The sequence below is a fragment of the Sphaeramia orbicularis genome, chromosome 19 (assembly GCF_902148855.1).
Source record: "Sphaeramia orbicularis chromosome 19, fSphaOr1.1, whole genome shotgun sequence".
NCBI classification, from domain to species: domain Eukaryota; kingdom Metazoa; phylum Chordata; class Actinopteri; order Kurtiformes; family Apogonidae; genus Sphaeramia; species Sphaeramia orbicularis.
This window is the reverse complement of record NC_043975.1, coordinates 36,115,430-36,132,838: the sequence shown is the minus strand read 5'-3', so window position 1 is coordinate 36,132,838 and position 17,409 is coordinate 36,115,430. Positions and strand designations below refer to the sequence as shown.

The 17,409-nt window shown below is 36.7% G+C and overlaps 1 protein-coding gene across 3 annotated transcripts in view; it reads right to left on the bottom strand.

Annotated features, from left to right (window-relative positions):
• mpp2b (MAGUK p55 scaffold protein 2b) overlaps positions 1-17,409 on the bottom strand; it is a 67,467-nt gene that overhangs the window by 27,204 nt on the left and 22,854 nt on the right. For all 3 annotated transcript variants that reach the window (XM_030122175.1, XM_030122176.1, XM_030122174.1), the window contains one exon: positions 8,077-8,177. In XM_030122175.1, coding sequence (XP_029978035.1) covers positions 8,077-8,177 — 101 coding nt within the window. The remainder of the gene's footprint in view (positions 1-8,076; positions 8,178-17,409) is intronic.

The window sequence follows — 17,409 nt, the reverse complement described above, 5'->3', positions numbered from 1 at the left end:
TTGAATGCAAAATTAAGTTTTTGTCCCTGGATGGGTTTGGGAGATCAACCCATATTTGGTGATCCATCCATACTGAGTAATAACATATCATCATTTCATGCCATGTAATTATATCTTCCTAAGACCCAGCAATGTATTTTTGCCTGTAGGGGACAGGATTTCACAGCTTTACTCAAAAAAAAAGAAAGAAAGATAAACACTGTCCACTGCAAAGGACATTCCATAAAATATGCATCTGAAAAAACTGTTGCATCATGCTGTTTCCAATCAAGACAATTATTTAATGTAAAAAAAACCAAAACTTTTACTTTCCTGGGTCAAGGGAGCACATAGCAATTCCATTCCAACATCATCACCCAACCTGATATGATTTCCACATCGGTGAGGTTTTCTGAATTACTCATCAAATTATTTTATGAAAATGCTCATCAATGCAGCAGCACCATGAAGAATATTCACAGGCAGACAGGCCAAACACTCTTACACCCTGCACACATACAGATTCCCACTGAAAAACAATCAATTTAATTTGTGTGTGGAAAGAATGATGAACAAAGAGAAAGGGCAGAAGAGCAAATAAGAGATAAAAAAAAACAAGCAAGACTGTGGGATGGGAGGGTTTGATGCTGTGCTCCCTTTAGCTCCCTGTGGATAGCACATCTCTGGATTTCCTGAACAGAACAACCTCTGAATGAGTTCCTGAAAGATACTACACAGACTTTACCTCCAGCTCTGTCTGAGTTTATCTGAGAGATAGCCTGCATACCAACGTATCTCAAAGCACAGAGGAAAACAGTGGACACAAACAGCTTCACCTCAGTGATATGTAGATCCACACAAATGACTGCTGACAGCAAAGCAGAGTGGCTGAAGGAGACTGAATTTCAGAATATGTTCAGAACTATATCTGCAGCTGTTTTCCTGTATACTTTTGCTAAGAAGGGCAGTGGGTTTTTTTTCCTTCTTGTGCTGTTCATTTAAAAAAAAAAAAAAATTCCATATCTTTCCGTCGTTGTGTGAAACTGAGCTCTCAGTAGGGAAGTGGAAGGGAATCGAGATGTGAGACACAGCGGTAGACGACTGCTAAGCTCTTTCACGTTTTTCCTTCAAAAAGCTACAAACTGTGAGGGACTTTCCACATGGATAACTAAGGGTTTTCATTTAAATGTTGAAAGTGTATTTTTGTGGCGTTTTGGGGATCAGCTGGAGACTCATACCTCAAAGTACAATCCAAGATTCATGTTTTTTACATTGTATATATTTGTTCCAGTTAATTTTTCTTTCACACTGCAATTTCACAAAGTCAGGATCACGCAAAAAGTGTTTCCACACTGTAGATAAAATGAACCATGAGAACTAACTTTTTAGATTCAGGCCATGTCCACACGAAACCGCATCTTTTACTATCTGATCTTTTTCTTTGTCGTTTCCAAAAACAGTGCTCCGTAAACACAGACGTTTCAGGAAATATCTGCGTCCACATGAAACCACTGAAAACAATGTAGTACAAATGCCAGGCCTGTATGTGCCGTTGTAATGCTCTTGCAAAAAACAGAGAAGACATGGAGCATGTGCATAAAGCTTGCTTGGTTCTACCAGGGTCTGAGCCAATATTTCCTCCTGGTTGCCCCTCCCTACAGTAGCTCCAAGAGCGTGTAGTGAATATTGTTAGCTATGGTTGTTTGTTGCTCATTGTAATGCATGTTTAAGGGCCCCCATTTACAAGCTGAGAACTGCTTCTGGGGTGTCCTATTACCAAATGTATCTTGTAAATGAACTGTTGATCTTAACTGTTTGTAACAATTTTGTAATAAATTGATTGATTGAATGAAAGAGAAGCCAAAGATTTTGATTCAATATTTCCAATAAGCTCAATAGCTATTATAGCACAGGCACTACTCTGTAGTCCACCATCGTTGTTGTTGTGAAGTGGCATCTTGCTTCTGGGGCGAAATGTGAGAGAGGTGGGGCTATGACATCATCGTTTTAGAAAAGTTGCAGTTTGGTCGTACAGACAAAGACTTGAAACCAGCGTTTTCAAATTTATCCACTCTGGGACTGGGTTTCAAAAAGTTGGGGTTTCAGTGACTGAAAACGCCTGTTTCATGTGGACAAAAGGCCTATCCGATACAAAACTTTTGTGGATACAACTGAAACCGTCTTCATATGGACAGAGCTTCAATCTAAGACCTTCTTTTTGGTCCAATAATCAACCATAGTGTTGAATTAAACATGTTCCTGCTTAAGTTCCACATGCTAATCTATGTCATAGTACTGAAAAACTTGAATTTGCAAGGTTGTCAGCTTCTGCCCCTATGTTAGAGTCCTGTGGTCTTGATGCCGGTGATCAATCACCCAACTGAAGTGGGTGGTACTTTCACTGGAGGATAACTCAACTAATTAAATGAAAGCCTATATATGACTTCCTATCAGTGCTCAACAGTAATCACATCGATATATCTCTAATCATTTCCATGTTATAAGTCATCAAAATATGGTCCATTATAAGTAAAGGCAAATTTGTAAGAAAAAATTTTTTGTCGCAAATTCGAAAATCTAAATCTGTTGAAACTGTGAACAAGCTACAAGCAAGGAAGCTAAATATAAAATTTGAAATGAATCCCACCAGTAACGCCTTCACAATAGCTCATGGCTTATTGGCCAGTGAGCTAACAACAGGAATCCTGCTTTATGTGAATGTATTTTGTAATTACATGCTGGTTGGCTGTACATATATGTTTATAATTTTGGGGGAAGCGGTTTCTGGGACCAATCAAGACAATAAACGTCTCCTGCCAGATGTTTCTGAGATTTCTTGGCCACAGGCGTGATGTCCTTGGAGAAACTTCACTTATTTATTTCTGTGATATCTCAGCCAAGACTAGTTTTAATCCAATGTCTAGGCAACTTCCCAAGTGAAATCTGAACAAATACACCATGGATTTGAGAAATGTGCATGCTTATTCTTACAGCTGTACAATGCATTGACCAAAAATAACAATACATATGAATCCAAACCACCCAGAACCTCTAATACTTCCTGAGGATTGTAGTGCGATGTACTGCTGCGCTTCTAGAATTAACCATTGGAGGGGAAACTGTTTGTAATACATGATAAAGCTTGTTCTATAAAATACCATCATGTTTCTATGAAATTACATGATTATGCTTGTAGCTTCTGAATGGTAAAGTACGATCTACAGCTTTAGGAGTTTTATGTGAGTTTCTGTTGGCACTGACTGAAATATGTGGGCTGCATTTTACACTTTGAATCTTTGTATCTTTGAATCAGATACAACTTGGAAAGAGATTAACATGCATTATTCTGAATGAGTAAAAAAAAACATTTATTATATAATTATTAATGGTGGTCTGATCACTTAATTATTCGGAGGTGTGACCAGTAATTTGTGACTAGTAATTTAAGATTGATCATTCCTCTCTAAACTGTCTCTGGCATCACTATCATTTCTGCTGCTGTCAGTCTTGTAGCCATGTCTTACATGAGTAAATAAGCATTTAGGCTGCTACAAGGCTTAGTTGTGTTACAAACATGTAAGTGGAGAAAGAACAGGAAAGAAGTGGTTTAAGGCAAGACCGAGGCCTGGGTTTTATACCATCTTTTGACAGAGACTTTTTTGTGGAAAAAGTTTGTAAAAGTGCCTTGTGTTTTTTTTAGATTCAGCATAAATGTGCTACAGAGCTGCACCACTAGAGGAATAAATGTGAAAAGAAAAAATTAAGCTGTTTTAGTTCAGTTATCACTTGCTGTCTTCTTAAGAAGAAACAGTGAAGTAGAATTTACACTGGCGGAAACTTACCCTCTAAGATTTTTAAAGATAAAAACAGTAGTGGTTAAATAATAAAATTCAGCAGAGTTTCTTTACGTTGCCCCCCCCATTTGCTGAGCAGATATGAGATTTTGTTTCATATACCTAGCTTAAAAAACCTGCATGTTGTAAATCTAGGAGATGGTATGACATACTTGCATCTAATTTGCACATAAATAAATGCCCCATGTTGTAGAGCACCTATACGCTCTATCACATGGTATCAGTAAAAGCTGCAAATGTGAAACAAGTGGTGCCAGGCACAACAAACTCCGCCCCTCGCATGTATAGCGGGAATGCACATACGTCACTTTCCCCCTAGGCCACGCCCCTCTAAGTCAGGCTGAGTGGAAAAAACAAACCGGCTCAACATGGTGGAGCATAGCAGTAACTACAGCAAGACCGGGAAAAATGTGGAATATAACATGAAATTAAAGACAATTGGACTGGACATGGATCCATACAAGCTACAAAACAACAAGTGGTCTACCAACATTGATATGTGGACAGAAATCACGTATCCTGACATTTATTGAACCTGATTTCAACGCCGAGAAAATCCACAATGCAAAGCCTGAAAGCATACAAAAGCCAAGGAGTTGTTGACATCCTGGTCATGGTTAATTAGAGGATTAGAGCTGGTGAGTGCTTTCAATTCAACATACTGTTGTTTTGGAGGTTTTCTGTCAGTGCAGACGTATTTTCTTGGCGGTGATTTCCAAGGTAAAGGCCCAGCAGTAGTGTTCACAGTTCACTACTGATTTACTGGAGTTGAACCCTTAGTATTGACCCAAGTGAGTGGATGATCTACTGGTACTGTGGATATTTAAGTAGAGTTAACATCAAATACTTGATACAACACAGCTACAACAGCTTTGTGCTAGAGTACCCCCTTATTTGGAAAACTAGGTTAGCCTCAGTTTAAGCTAGTTTACAAATTACGTAGAGCACAAGGTTCATAATCACACAACTGAAGACAAAAATGTTTCAGTTATGAAATATAGAACTAAATGACAGATGCTAACATTAAGAGCTTTACTAAGAAGTAACGTTAGCCAAAATGATATGTAATTTAAGGTATGATTTTACACAAGAATACAGGATAAATTAACATTACCTGACACAAATCCAGGTTTGGTTGCCTGGATTCCAGTTATTTCTACGAATTGCAGCGATCCATCTGCTTCTTCTGTCTTTGGCTTTAGGTAGCCGCTAAAATGATAGCTCCCAGTGTTTTTTAAATCTATTTGTGCAATTAATGGCACAACAGCTCTGCCCCATTTTTTAGACTGTTTTAAAGTTTTCGAAGTATTCAAGCCAAAGCCGCTACTCATCTCCCTCTTTCTGCCACTCAGTGGACGGAACCAAGGTGACTTCCGCTAGCGGTGACGTCACGTGCATACCCTCTATTGTAGCTTATTTTGGCATCGATCCAGCTGATGTCATCATGTCTATGCGTGTGTTGATGTCAGCATATCAATTGCGTCTATATATGTGCCAAGTTTGAAGTAAATTTAAACAAAATTGATGTTTTTATTGACATTTGAAATTTCAGCCATTATAAGAAAATGAGAGAAAAAAAAGTTTAATTAATGCATAAAAAATTTTTAACTTTGACTTTTCCTAAAATGCAATCACATCTATTCTGGGTCACTGGCAACCTATCAACCCAATTTAGTATGAATTCAACGAGTAGTTTTGCTGCTACAGACATTTGGAATTTTACCCATTATAAGTAAATGGGAAAAAAAAAAGAATTTAAAAATTCATAAAAAATTTTAACTTTGACCTACTTCCCAAAATGTAATCAGATCTATTCTGATCTATTCAATCTGGTATGAATTAAACCAATAGTTTTGCTGCTAGAGTGTTAACAAACAAACAAACCTAACCAAGAACAATAACCCTTCCCTCCCCTTCAGGGGGTGGGATATTAAAGAGGCTTACAATTGTATGCACTGCATGTGATTTTGAGATTTTGGGTGTGGTGTGATTTGCCGGCAAGGTGAATTCAAATTAATTCGACTCTGAAAATGTTTAAAAAATCATAGGAAGGAGTGCTTCTAGGACCCAAAAAAGAGTTTGTTTGAGGTGCTCTTTGGAAAAAGGGTAGATGACAAACAGGAAGAAAACTCCAGGGCAGTCTCTTTAAGCATTAAAATGACTTTATTCTCATGGTATGGTCATATATAGACCTTAAAAAACACTTCATCGCGTTTCGGCTTCAAGCTTTCATCAGGAAGTTTGAAGAGAGTGCCTTGGAGTTTTCTTCCTGTTTGTCATCTACTTTGATCATGACTCATGATATCTCGACAAAAGTCTTCAGCCTGAAATGGTAATCTTACAAAAATGGACTCTTTAACTGTCTTTTCAATTCCACGTCATCATGATTCTTTCTGCATCACTCTGAATTGCATTAAATTACACACAAATACACTGAACTGTATTGAACCAGTGGCTGCTTTACATGAATCTTTAAGTTATCACATCAGGTCCACGCAAATAAAAACTTTAGTCATTCAGCTAAAGTTCACTGCTGTGAAATTTGTCACAAGATCTATAAAAAAAATGTGGTGAATGAAATGTAAAATACAGCATATTGTTTTGCTGTTCATCTATAATTTTAATAGCGGGATATGGTAATCCACCTGAACAAAGACGAGTCTGCAATTGAGTTGTTTTCAGTTTGATATTAATAAACATCAAATAAAACCCCTTAACTCGAACATCTAACCACAGTTATTTTTATATTAAAATGTCAAATCTAACAACCGCTATTCATTTATAGATTCTCTGCTGATTACAAGAGTTACTCCTCCACCTGCACTTGTCAACTTGTCAGACTTCTCAAGGGTAACTGCAGCATTTCTATAGCGGGGTAAATAAATGCGGCATTGCCTTGTTAAAACTGACTGACAGGTGGGGAATAGTAAAAATGTTGACAGTCCAATAAAAACAAAGCTGTTTCTGTGTTGCACTAAATATTGCTGCATACTCACAAAAAAGTGTATTCATGAATAGAAATATAGAGAATTCAAGACTGAGCAGATGAACAGCTGAATTATCAAGCTATAAACTAAATCAGCACTGAAAGCAGCTACAGTTTCAGACACTGAGGAAAATGACTTAATTTAATTAATGCATTTTAGTGTATTGAGATTATTAAATGACAGATCAATCCTGACAAGAACTAATGGACTTACCATTTGATTTTATTATGAATTACTTGGGTAACCTATCACACAAGATGAGGAAATCTGACCGATATTTTTTGTTACTATTATTAAAAGGGGCAAAAAAAGCCATAACCCGAAAATGGATGTGCGAAGATCCCCCAACACTTTTGGACTGGATACATGTAATGAACTAAATTTATGACATGGAGAGACTGACTCACTGCTGACAAAAGTAAAAAATATTGGGAAAAATGGGATGTTTATGTTAATCAAAGAAATCCTTGAACTTGTACAAACTTATTCCTTATTTTGACTGTTTTGCTAAATTTATCTTGAACCTGTCTGTATTTTGCTCGTCTAAAGATTGAACCTAGATGTTCTAATTGTTGCGGTTTGTTTTTTGTTTATTTGTTTGCTTTCTATCCAGTAAAATTTGTCTAAAAATAAAGTATTAAAAAAAAATACTGACAAGAACTGTCAAAGGAAGTATTATTTATATTTGGGTTGTGATCGGAAATTTGCTACCTCTACAGCAAGGCATTAACCAAAGAAAAAACAAACAAACATTTCTTTAATTGATTTTCAAACACAAAACAATACAATGACCCATTAAAATGGAATTGCCACTACTTGAACATGAGCTGTCTTTTAAGGAAAACTCTTGCTAGCTGAAATGTATTTCCAAAAATAATTACAGTCTTGAATTTATTAATCATTTTGCACTATTATAATGAAGCTGAAAATGTCATTTATATTATGTGGGAATGTTAAATGAAAAATATCACATATAAAATAATAAAATGATAAAATGAACAAATGTAAAAGATAACTTATAGGGGAAAAATGCAACACTGCCCTTCCAATTTCCGCATTTATGCATAAATTAATTTTAATGATGACACCAATATTCTAACATTAAAATGAACATTATTGAGCTTTTTGTTTGTGTTTGTGGTGTTTTTCTAGACTCACTTCACATTATTGTAACAATTCCCCATCATGTCACACACACACAAAAACACACAGTCAAAGCAGAGCTGTGATAGTGAACAATATGAAGTTGTTCTCACCACTGGACTCTCCATTATGCCTTTGAGGAAGATGAGATCCAGGTCGTTGGCAGTTGTGGAGCTCGTGCTGTCACTCAGTGTGTCCAAGGCCTGATGCATGGCTACACACACACACACACACACACACACACACATACAGAGGGAAAAAAAATAATATGAGAAAATACTTTATATTACCTCACTCCCATCCCTATTCTACAGTTACCCATGGGAAATAGACTGAATAGAGAGAGAGAGAGTTTATACTACTCGACTACACTGCGATACATGGGAAAGTGAGCGTGGAGGAAGGAGAGGGGAAGGGAGGCAGGCTCACATCCTTTCCCAAGCAATTTCACCTCTGTCAGTCACCCTCTTCTTAAGACTGTCAGAAGCGACAGTATCTCTCTCCCACAACTCCCAACTTCCCCTCTCTTCTTCCTACACACAGTTACAGACACACACAGTAACACACTGCAGCTTAACAGCAAAGAAGCTGGAAGGATGAAAAGATAACAACATTAATGATGGTTTGCACTTGATTTCTCTATTTTTTGCCAGATGCCTGCACCAAATACTACATTTGTGACTTGGAATAGATTTGAATTAGAGACAGATATGCATTTTATAAACTACTGAAACAGGCAGAAGATGGTGCTGATAGTGGATGATCGGTAATATTAAGCTTCTAGATTACAGATACTGGCTGTGAGAGTTCAAATCTAGACTTTTTTTGTCGATAATTCAAGCAGAAATGAAGACAATTCAGAAGTATCTTAAATTTGTAGCCCCACTGGGGACAATTCCACAGACTTACAAAGCACCTCTCTTTTAAAATGCAAAGTCAAGAATATTTTTCCATGACTCACTGTGGTCTCATTTGTTTTATTTGGACCCTCTAATAAGAGATCTGAGGGTCCATTTTTAAATTTCTCCTCCATTAATAAGATCTCAGGGCAAAGAAAGCCTTTGGCGTCTGCCATGTTGGGTTTTGATTGACACGTTGTTATAACCGCTCACTTGCTTGGCGAGTTAGCTTTAGTACTGACTAACAGCTTATGAAATAAACCCCCTTTTTCCACACAAACAACTCCACTGATATTGTAGTTAATAGGTTCCACTAACGAGACTGCAAAATAACTTTGTTACTTAAAAAAGTTTACCATTTTCCTGTGTCATCATTAGCTCACATCTCACCCCTTGGAGTCCCATGATTCTATCTCTTTTGTCCAAAACTAGTCACTTCCAGCACTAAAAATGCACCGTGATGATGGCCAACCTGCAAATTCCTGAAGTCACGACGGCAGTTCAGAAACTAATGGTTCCTCTGTCCACTAATTATACACGGTCTATGGGTTCATTTGATGTTAATTTCCACATTTATTGATAAATTATTTTGAGTTTCAGTGATTCAGACTTACATATTTAGATCTGCCTTTCCTAATTTTGACTCAAATTGGTTGCAGAACCTTTTTAATGGGGAGCGAATTGGCAAGGGTGAAATACAAAGAACATTGATTTTCTCATACTGAGTTAAATTACCTACTGGCAAATGTAACTCAGAAGATGAAAACTTCAGTACAAACTTTACCCAAGTCTTTCCATTTGATGCCACTTTACACTTCAACTACATTACTTTTCAGGGGGAAACGGTTATTTTCTATTACATTTATTTAACAACACAAATGAAACGTTTAACATAAAAAAAGATTTTTCCTTTATATCAGTGTTTTTCAACCTTGGGGTCGGGATCCCGTGTGGGGTCGCCTGGAATTCAAATGGGGTCACCTGAAATTTCTAGTAATTGATAAAAAAATACAAAACAAAAAAAATTACTAATAAAAAATATATGGTGAGTTGAGAGAGACAATTACAATACATAAAGACGAGACAAACTCTGACACTAAAACTGAAGCCCTGTGGTACTGTATCTTTCAAATGTTCATTGTGGTCGGTTTCAGATGCTGCAGCTCTTTCATAATTCATACTATGAGTTATTGTTTGTTCAGTAGTAATTGTCAGCCTTGTAAACACAAACTGGACTGACTGTACATATCCTGACCAAGGAAAATAAAATTCTCCCTTTGTGCAGTAATCTACACCTGGCTTTTCTGCCTCCGCCCATAATAATATACATTATATAGACTAAATGTCATCTAAAAGTAATGTTTATTTGCAACATAGTATAGCAAATTATTACATGATCAAAAACAAATTAATTATAGCGAAAAAATTTCTCCATTTTGAATGTCTGGGGTCGCCAGAAATTTGTGATGTTAAAATGGGGTCACGAGCCAAAAAAGGTTGGGAACCACTGGTTTATATGCTTTTATGCAGTGCTACAATACTCATTTACCATGGAGAAAAAAAAAATTAACTAGAAGTAGCTCAACAAACTACATCCTTAAAATACTCATGGAGCATTTAAATGTATTATTCTACAATAATGTAACATAATTTTTCACAACAATGGCTCTGAATAATGGAAGCTAAAAATGTAGAAAATGTAAAAGCAGAAAAAAATGTAGATTAATGTCGGTTGATCACGAGTTTTTCTACATTAGAAGAAGATAAATTTGGGTAGATAAATTACTTTGACATAGGTGTTCACTTCAACCATTATTCTGTTTCAATTTTACAAAATACAGTGTGTTTTCAGTGATTTTCTGGGTACGTATTGGAAGGGATAATAATGGCTTTTTTCCTGCTCCCAGCTATCATTATTAAACTGGTATAAAAACTCCACTATCATTCGACCTCTAATCTGAATACTGCCAGGTTACAATTTTCTGGTTCACAGAGCAGCCTTGATTATCAACAACAAAAAATTCAACATACACACCCCCTTATCTCACAGGTGTGTAATCCAACAGCTAAACCACCAACATCAGTCAATGTGGCGCAAGATGCCAGGTGACATCAACAATTCAATGAAGTTCAGCAAAACATTCATTGTGGTTTCAACCCATCGCCGCTGACTTCAACTGTGACGCATTAAGGTACAGAGCACACAGGCATCACCTACCAGCAGGCATTAATCACAGCAGACAAGACCGTCACCAGTGTGGGCATTTTATTCACAGGGCGCATTTGTCTGCTGTAATTTACTCAACAGACGCACAAGCCTTTGTTTCCTAAACTAAAAATACAACACTGGATTTAGCTTTGGTCTGACGAAGGAGGCAGACTGAGTGGTCCATCAGAGTCCAGGTTTACTGAATGGAGACGTGGAATGCCTCAAAAAAATGACAGGGTCAGACTATTAATGGCCGAGATGATTATCACATCAAAAATTCATATATTCAATGTTTTTTTTTTCCCTGGCATCCATGCTTTAAAATATGCTAGTTTGGATCATGCTTTAAAAATATGTTAGTTTGGATCATAATTACATCACGAGTAATAGCCGATAAATACTGAAATGAGAAACAACATCGTCAGTGATCGTCACTAACGTTCAGTATAAGAGTCATCTATGTCTTTGATTATCAGCCCTGAAAAAACACACTGGCTGATCCTGATACAAGAATTCTGCACATACTCTATGTTCACAATCATAAATGATAGTTAGACAGTGAAGTTATTCAGTCAGCATAGTGGAGCACTGTGGAGAAAACAGGAGTGGGTGTCCACTGATGCTGCAAGTGAGTGAAAGTCCAGTCTAGAAACGAGCTGGCATGTTTCATGTTTCTATTTCTCAGCACGGCGCTACAGGAGGTGTTTTTTGTCAGTAGGCTTAAAAAGGAGATGAGGTAATACATATTTTAAGATTGGAGAACTATTTTTGGGCTACTTGTATTTAGTTCTGGAAGGATTTTAGCTTTACACATACTTCAGATTTTACAAATCGTTAGCCTCGTAGCATAGCAACAATAATAACAAATGCCATAATATAGCTTTATATTGGGATAAATATCATTGCATTAGTTAGTTTGGTTTAAATTATTATCTTTGGTTCCAAAATGCCTCAGAGATGGTTTTTACTTCATTTCTCTCAACATTGATTTTGTTTTTTATCCATTACTATGATTTTAAATGTTCTACCTCTAAATTTCTAAAATATTTTTCATGTTCTGACTGTAAATAATAATTTTCTACTACAACTAACCATCTACTTTCTTCACATCTCACTCAAGAAGAAAAATCTCCCATTAAACTTTAAGGCAAAATTGATGTTTATAAACTATAGGGACAAAAATATTGGAACACATCATGACTACAGCTGTGAGATGTCCTGTTCATGCTGATTTGAGATATAAACATCAATATTAATAATCAATATATTTATTACAATATATTATGACATTTGTCATTATTGTTTTGTAACCCAGACCCCTGTTAGAAAAGAAACACCTGAATTCAGTGTGTACCAATACTTTTGCCAACATAGTGTATGACTTAGGCTAACGACATACAGTCATAAAGACAAAGAGTTGATGTTTTATGTTGCATGTTGGTCAGGCAATACGAAACGAAATGAACCTATCTTTGCTTTCACTCAGGAAGGAGATAACAAGATAGGAAGCCATAAAGTCAAAGGAGGTCCTGATGACTGCACAGTCCATCCGCCCTCTCCATGAATAACTTGATGAGAAAATTAAATAAATAATTGTGTTAGTCTTTTGCAGTGAAGTCATTTTTTTTTTTTTTTTTCCCTCCCTGTACTTTCTTCTAACGCTAGCTCTCCTTCCAGCAGGAGAGTTGCCAGATTTGTGCCTGGCAGAGAATATCAGACCAGCAGGCTCGGCTTACAGGTTCTGCATAATTCTCTTTAATCACTGCAACTGTACGGCAGTGGTGTTGCCACATAGGCACTTTTTCATAAAGTCAGCTGATTTTTGCTTCTCCGAGACATGTGTAAAGTTTGATATCTACCTTTTTTAGCCTTGTTTTTCTCAAAGTATTCCTAAAGTCCAGAGTTCAGTGTTCTTGTTTATTAATCTTTCCTGTTTATCAATCTTTCCTCACATGCTCAAATTGCGTGATTATATTTTACTTATTCTCTCCTTTCTCAACAATCCTGAAAAAACAGCTGCGTCTGCACAGCACATGTTACATGTTACAGTGACAATAAAGGACTATTCTATTCTACATTAATGATATTGAGTAAAACCCCAGGAGTAAGACGTGGTCTGCCTATTCCTTATGAATGTCAGAAAGTAACAGCAAGACCATGAGAAGGTGTGAAAAGGACTGGAGAATAATACTCATTTTTCCCTGGCTGCTATGCCTGAGGTCGTTCTATTATTCATAGAGATTATTAAAAATCCAACTTGTCCTCCTTCTCAGTTGTCTGTGCCTTTTCTTTCTATGCAGATACAGATAACAGGGTCATTTCCCTTGTTTCCTGTTGCATGTATCAAAGCAAGGACTTGGCTGTGCAGGTCAAAAGTTCGCTAAAGAAAAGGTGTAACTGCCAGACAAAAGTAACTTTCTCTTTGGTATTCTGTTTAGGAGTTTCATCTCATTTGCCACTGCTGTCAAGCCCATAGTCTGTCACATAAACCTACATAAACATCAAATAAAAATGCACCAGAAATACCAAACTGAATTTTTATTAGCAACAGTATTCCTGTTTCTTCTGCTCATGTCTCATATCAGCTCTAAAGTTGCATGTAAACATTTGAGTTATAATATACTTGGGGGGGGGGGGGGGGGGGCATCTCTGAGTCTTTACAGGTTAGAACTTAGGCAGAAGTCATTTTTCGCTCGAGTGAATCTAATTTCTCTTCACTTCACTGTGACTTGATACCATTTACAGCACTCCATTTGGCAGGTGAAGGCTTAAGACACACAAAAAAGGGACTCAGGTGTGCTATAGCAGTGAACCAAAGCTGATCTGCATGTGCGCCATGTGCTCTACAAAACCTACTCTTCCAAGAAAATGCTGTAAAGTTTAAAGCTCTTATCATGCTTGAGTAGGTCTTGTTTTTAGAGGGTGTGTTATTTCACTACTGCGCTTCCAGTGGATTTAAGAGGGAAACTCCTGAAACACAAGTCCCATGAGAGCACATAAATAAATAAGAAACTGAGAGACAAAAGATAAAATCCCATATTAACCCATAAAGACCCAAACAGCCACAGGTGACACAAACCATCTACAGATAGAAACTGTTTAATACCTGTTGATCCACTAATCCAATCAATATATGTAAATAATTGGTGTAAAATGCTGTTTGTCATCTTTTCATGGTCATCAGATATGACCCATTCGGACATTCAGAAACCATGTAGTGAACGTGGAAACACCGTCATCTTCTACAACATTGACTCACCAGTAAAACCCATGGAGTTGGGTCAATGACAGTGGATGGACACACATGTTTTTATATTAAGTTAGCAATATCTTTGCTGAAAAAGTAACTTTTTCTTAATTTTTCTCTTTTTTGATATCATTAATTTTTAAATTACTCTGAGTTTTCATGAACATCTATATGATCTGTGAATTAAATATAGGAAAATACACGATTTACACCAAAAAAATGCAAAATACAGAGGATAATATTATTTTAAAAATGGGTGATAAATCAGCTAAGAAAGGTAGAAATAGAGAAAAAATTCATTTGGGAACTACCACAGAGGTAGCACTGGGTCTTTATGGGTTAAGAACGTGAACGAACATGGAATTACTATTATTTACTTTAATTATAGCTTAAGGAGAAACCTTTAGAAACAAAACACCATGTCAGTAATGTTGTGTTCAGCTATATTTTACAATAACAACACACTGCGATGACCTACATCACCTCTCGACTAAGATCAGCAGAGTCACAGCTTCTTTGCCGGGGTCACAACAGAGCATATGTAATCACAAGAAAACAGAGTTAAAGGTGCTTTAGTCTCTTTAGGTGTCATCTGAGCAAGAACTTACCTCCAAGGAGAGTTACAATTAAACTCAATGTCACAGAGGCAGCCAAACAATCTGGGCTGTTATTGTTTGTGCTTAAAGCTCAGCGGGGGAAACGAGAACCTCTTAGCCAGCACTTAGTGAAGGTTGTTCTGTTGCTATGGTGCGGAGGGGAGGGAAACGGAAGGAGGATGGAGAGTGAAGACATGGGGGATTTGCAAGAGGGAGACTGGGTAGCTGTGATGCAGTTCCTTCATGCTGAACCCTCACGGGGTCTTTGTACTCGCAGTTTTCTTACAAACAACAATATATTGTTTTTGTCTCAGAAATTAAACATGAATATGAAAATACAATGAATGCTCGTGGTGTGTGATGTTACATACTAATCATGGAATATAAAGAAGGAAGCACAGCTAATATACATATGACTAAGACATTAGAGAAGAAGAATTCATAGTAATACTTGGTTACTGTAGTTAAGTGGAGTTTTCAGGTATCTGCACGATACCTGAGAATTTAATGAGAATTAAATTTTCTGATAACTTCTTACTTTTACTCCTCACATTTTATCACAAATATGTGTACTTACTTTAGACATTTTAATTCTGTCTATTTTGTATCTGTATTTGTATTTGTATTTAATTTCATCATTACTGAATGGACAACACATCACACTTAACAAATGTTGCAAGATGAGAACAATGTACAAGATACATTTCTGAATGGATTTAATGTGAGATTATTCTTTATATTATTTTAATATGATTTCTGATGAGTTTTGCAAAGAAACACTCTTTCAAATGCCTTCTTTTGACTTATGTACACATTGAGTGCAGACCTGTACTTTTTTTTCACTTTTACTGCAGTGAAGTGGTTGACTCAGTAATTTTTAGTACCTTTATTCATATCTCTGTTTACACAAGTATCTGTACATGTACTGGAGTAAAGAACGTGTGATTTTTGCCACATCTGCCTCAATGTGCTTGTGCCATCTGAATCTAAAGCAGGGACACGCTTTAAAACTTTAGCTGAAAGAATTAGTAATATTCTTTTTTAGAATTCTCGGTTATAATCATATGGCAGATGATAATGAGGATAATAAAGCAGACATTTGAGTGACAGTATATTTCACACATTTCACAAATACTATAAGCTGAACTTAGTGTCAACTGTGAAATGTAAACAGAGGCAGCTTTCTGTTTCCTAACAGCATTTTTGAGAATGAAAAAAGCATATTACCAAATAAAGTAGTTTGGTTAAGTTACAAAAAGACACTGTGAGCAACAGGAGGATGAAAGTTCATTACATGGGATCTTTTTCATCCCTTTAGCTGTTTAAGTCATATCCATTTCCCCCATTCTACTGAAAAATAGACTGAAACCCCGTTGAACCTGTACGTGGCATCAGGGAATCATTTATGACATATACACAGAAACAAGTTGTCCCTGAAAGCTTATACTACACCAAAATAACTATGCAACTCAGTCCCTGTCATCTGCTGCTTTAATGATCATTAGCATCATTATCATGATCAGTAAGTAAGCACATAAGCTCATTGGCAGCTTTAAACTGTTGCAGCTTGATGCCACTGCATTGTGTGTGTGTGTGTGTGTGGTTTTCCACAGTTGCCGTAACAGACAATCGAGACTCATAATGTTTCTGAGCATGTTGTTTCCATCATTGATTATCAATTAATGATGCAGTTGTGTCTCAGCTGCGTGTGAATCTGCTGTGACGGTCTATGTGATGGTGCCAATAAAACGACTTTGATCGTGTATAAATAGGGCTTGTGCAATCAATCTGTGGTATATTCAGGAACATACAGCTGTATTGGCATATTTGGGTATATATTCATAATACATGCATTTCGAGTATAATTGGCCTTGGCCGGATTTTCTCTCAGCCGACCTACACTGTGATTTCTGCCTATGCTACGGACTTCAACCAAAGTTTTAGTTGATGAAAACCAAACAAAACAAAAAAAGAGTAAAAACACAACTTAAATATCCTTTTTCTATTAACCACCAGCTTAAAACCAAAATATATTCAGACTGCTGCCAGGTATTGTAAGAGAAGCCTCAAATCTTCCCATTTATTGCAAAAAATGAGATAATTCTGACTGAACTAATCAAACACTGAGGACAAAAAGCATCATAGAAAAAAACAATAGCAGATTCTTTTGACATTTGCTTTGAATGAGTCAGTATCATTTTAAATCAGTAAAGCCTCAACCATGATTAACGTCATTATTTTTCATCACAGTGTCTATATTACACTGAAAAGGACATGGCGAGTGATAAAGGACGATAAATTCAGATCCTTTCAATGGATAAGGTCAATGTCAACCATGTGCAGAGTAGCTCAACAGCTGCTTTAACCAGCGATAAGAACTAAAAGTTCAATCACATTCATCATCTGCCCTTGTACCATAATCTATTCATGCAGTTGACCTTTGACCTCCACAATCGAATCAGTTCAGCCGTAAGTCCAAGTGATCATTTGTGCAA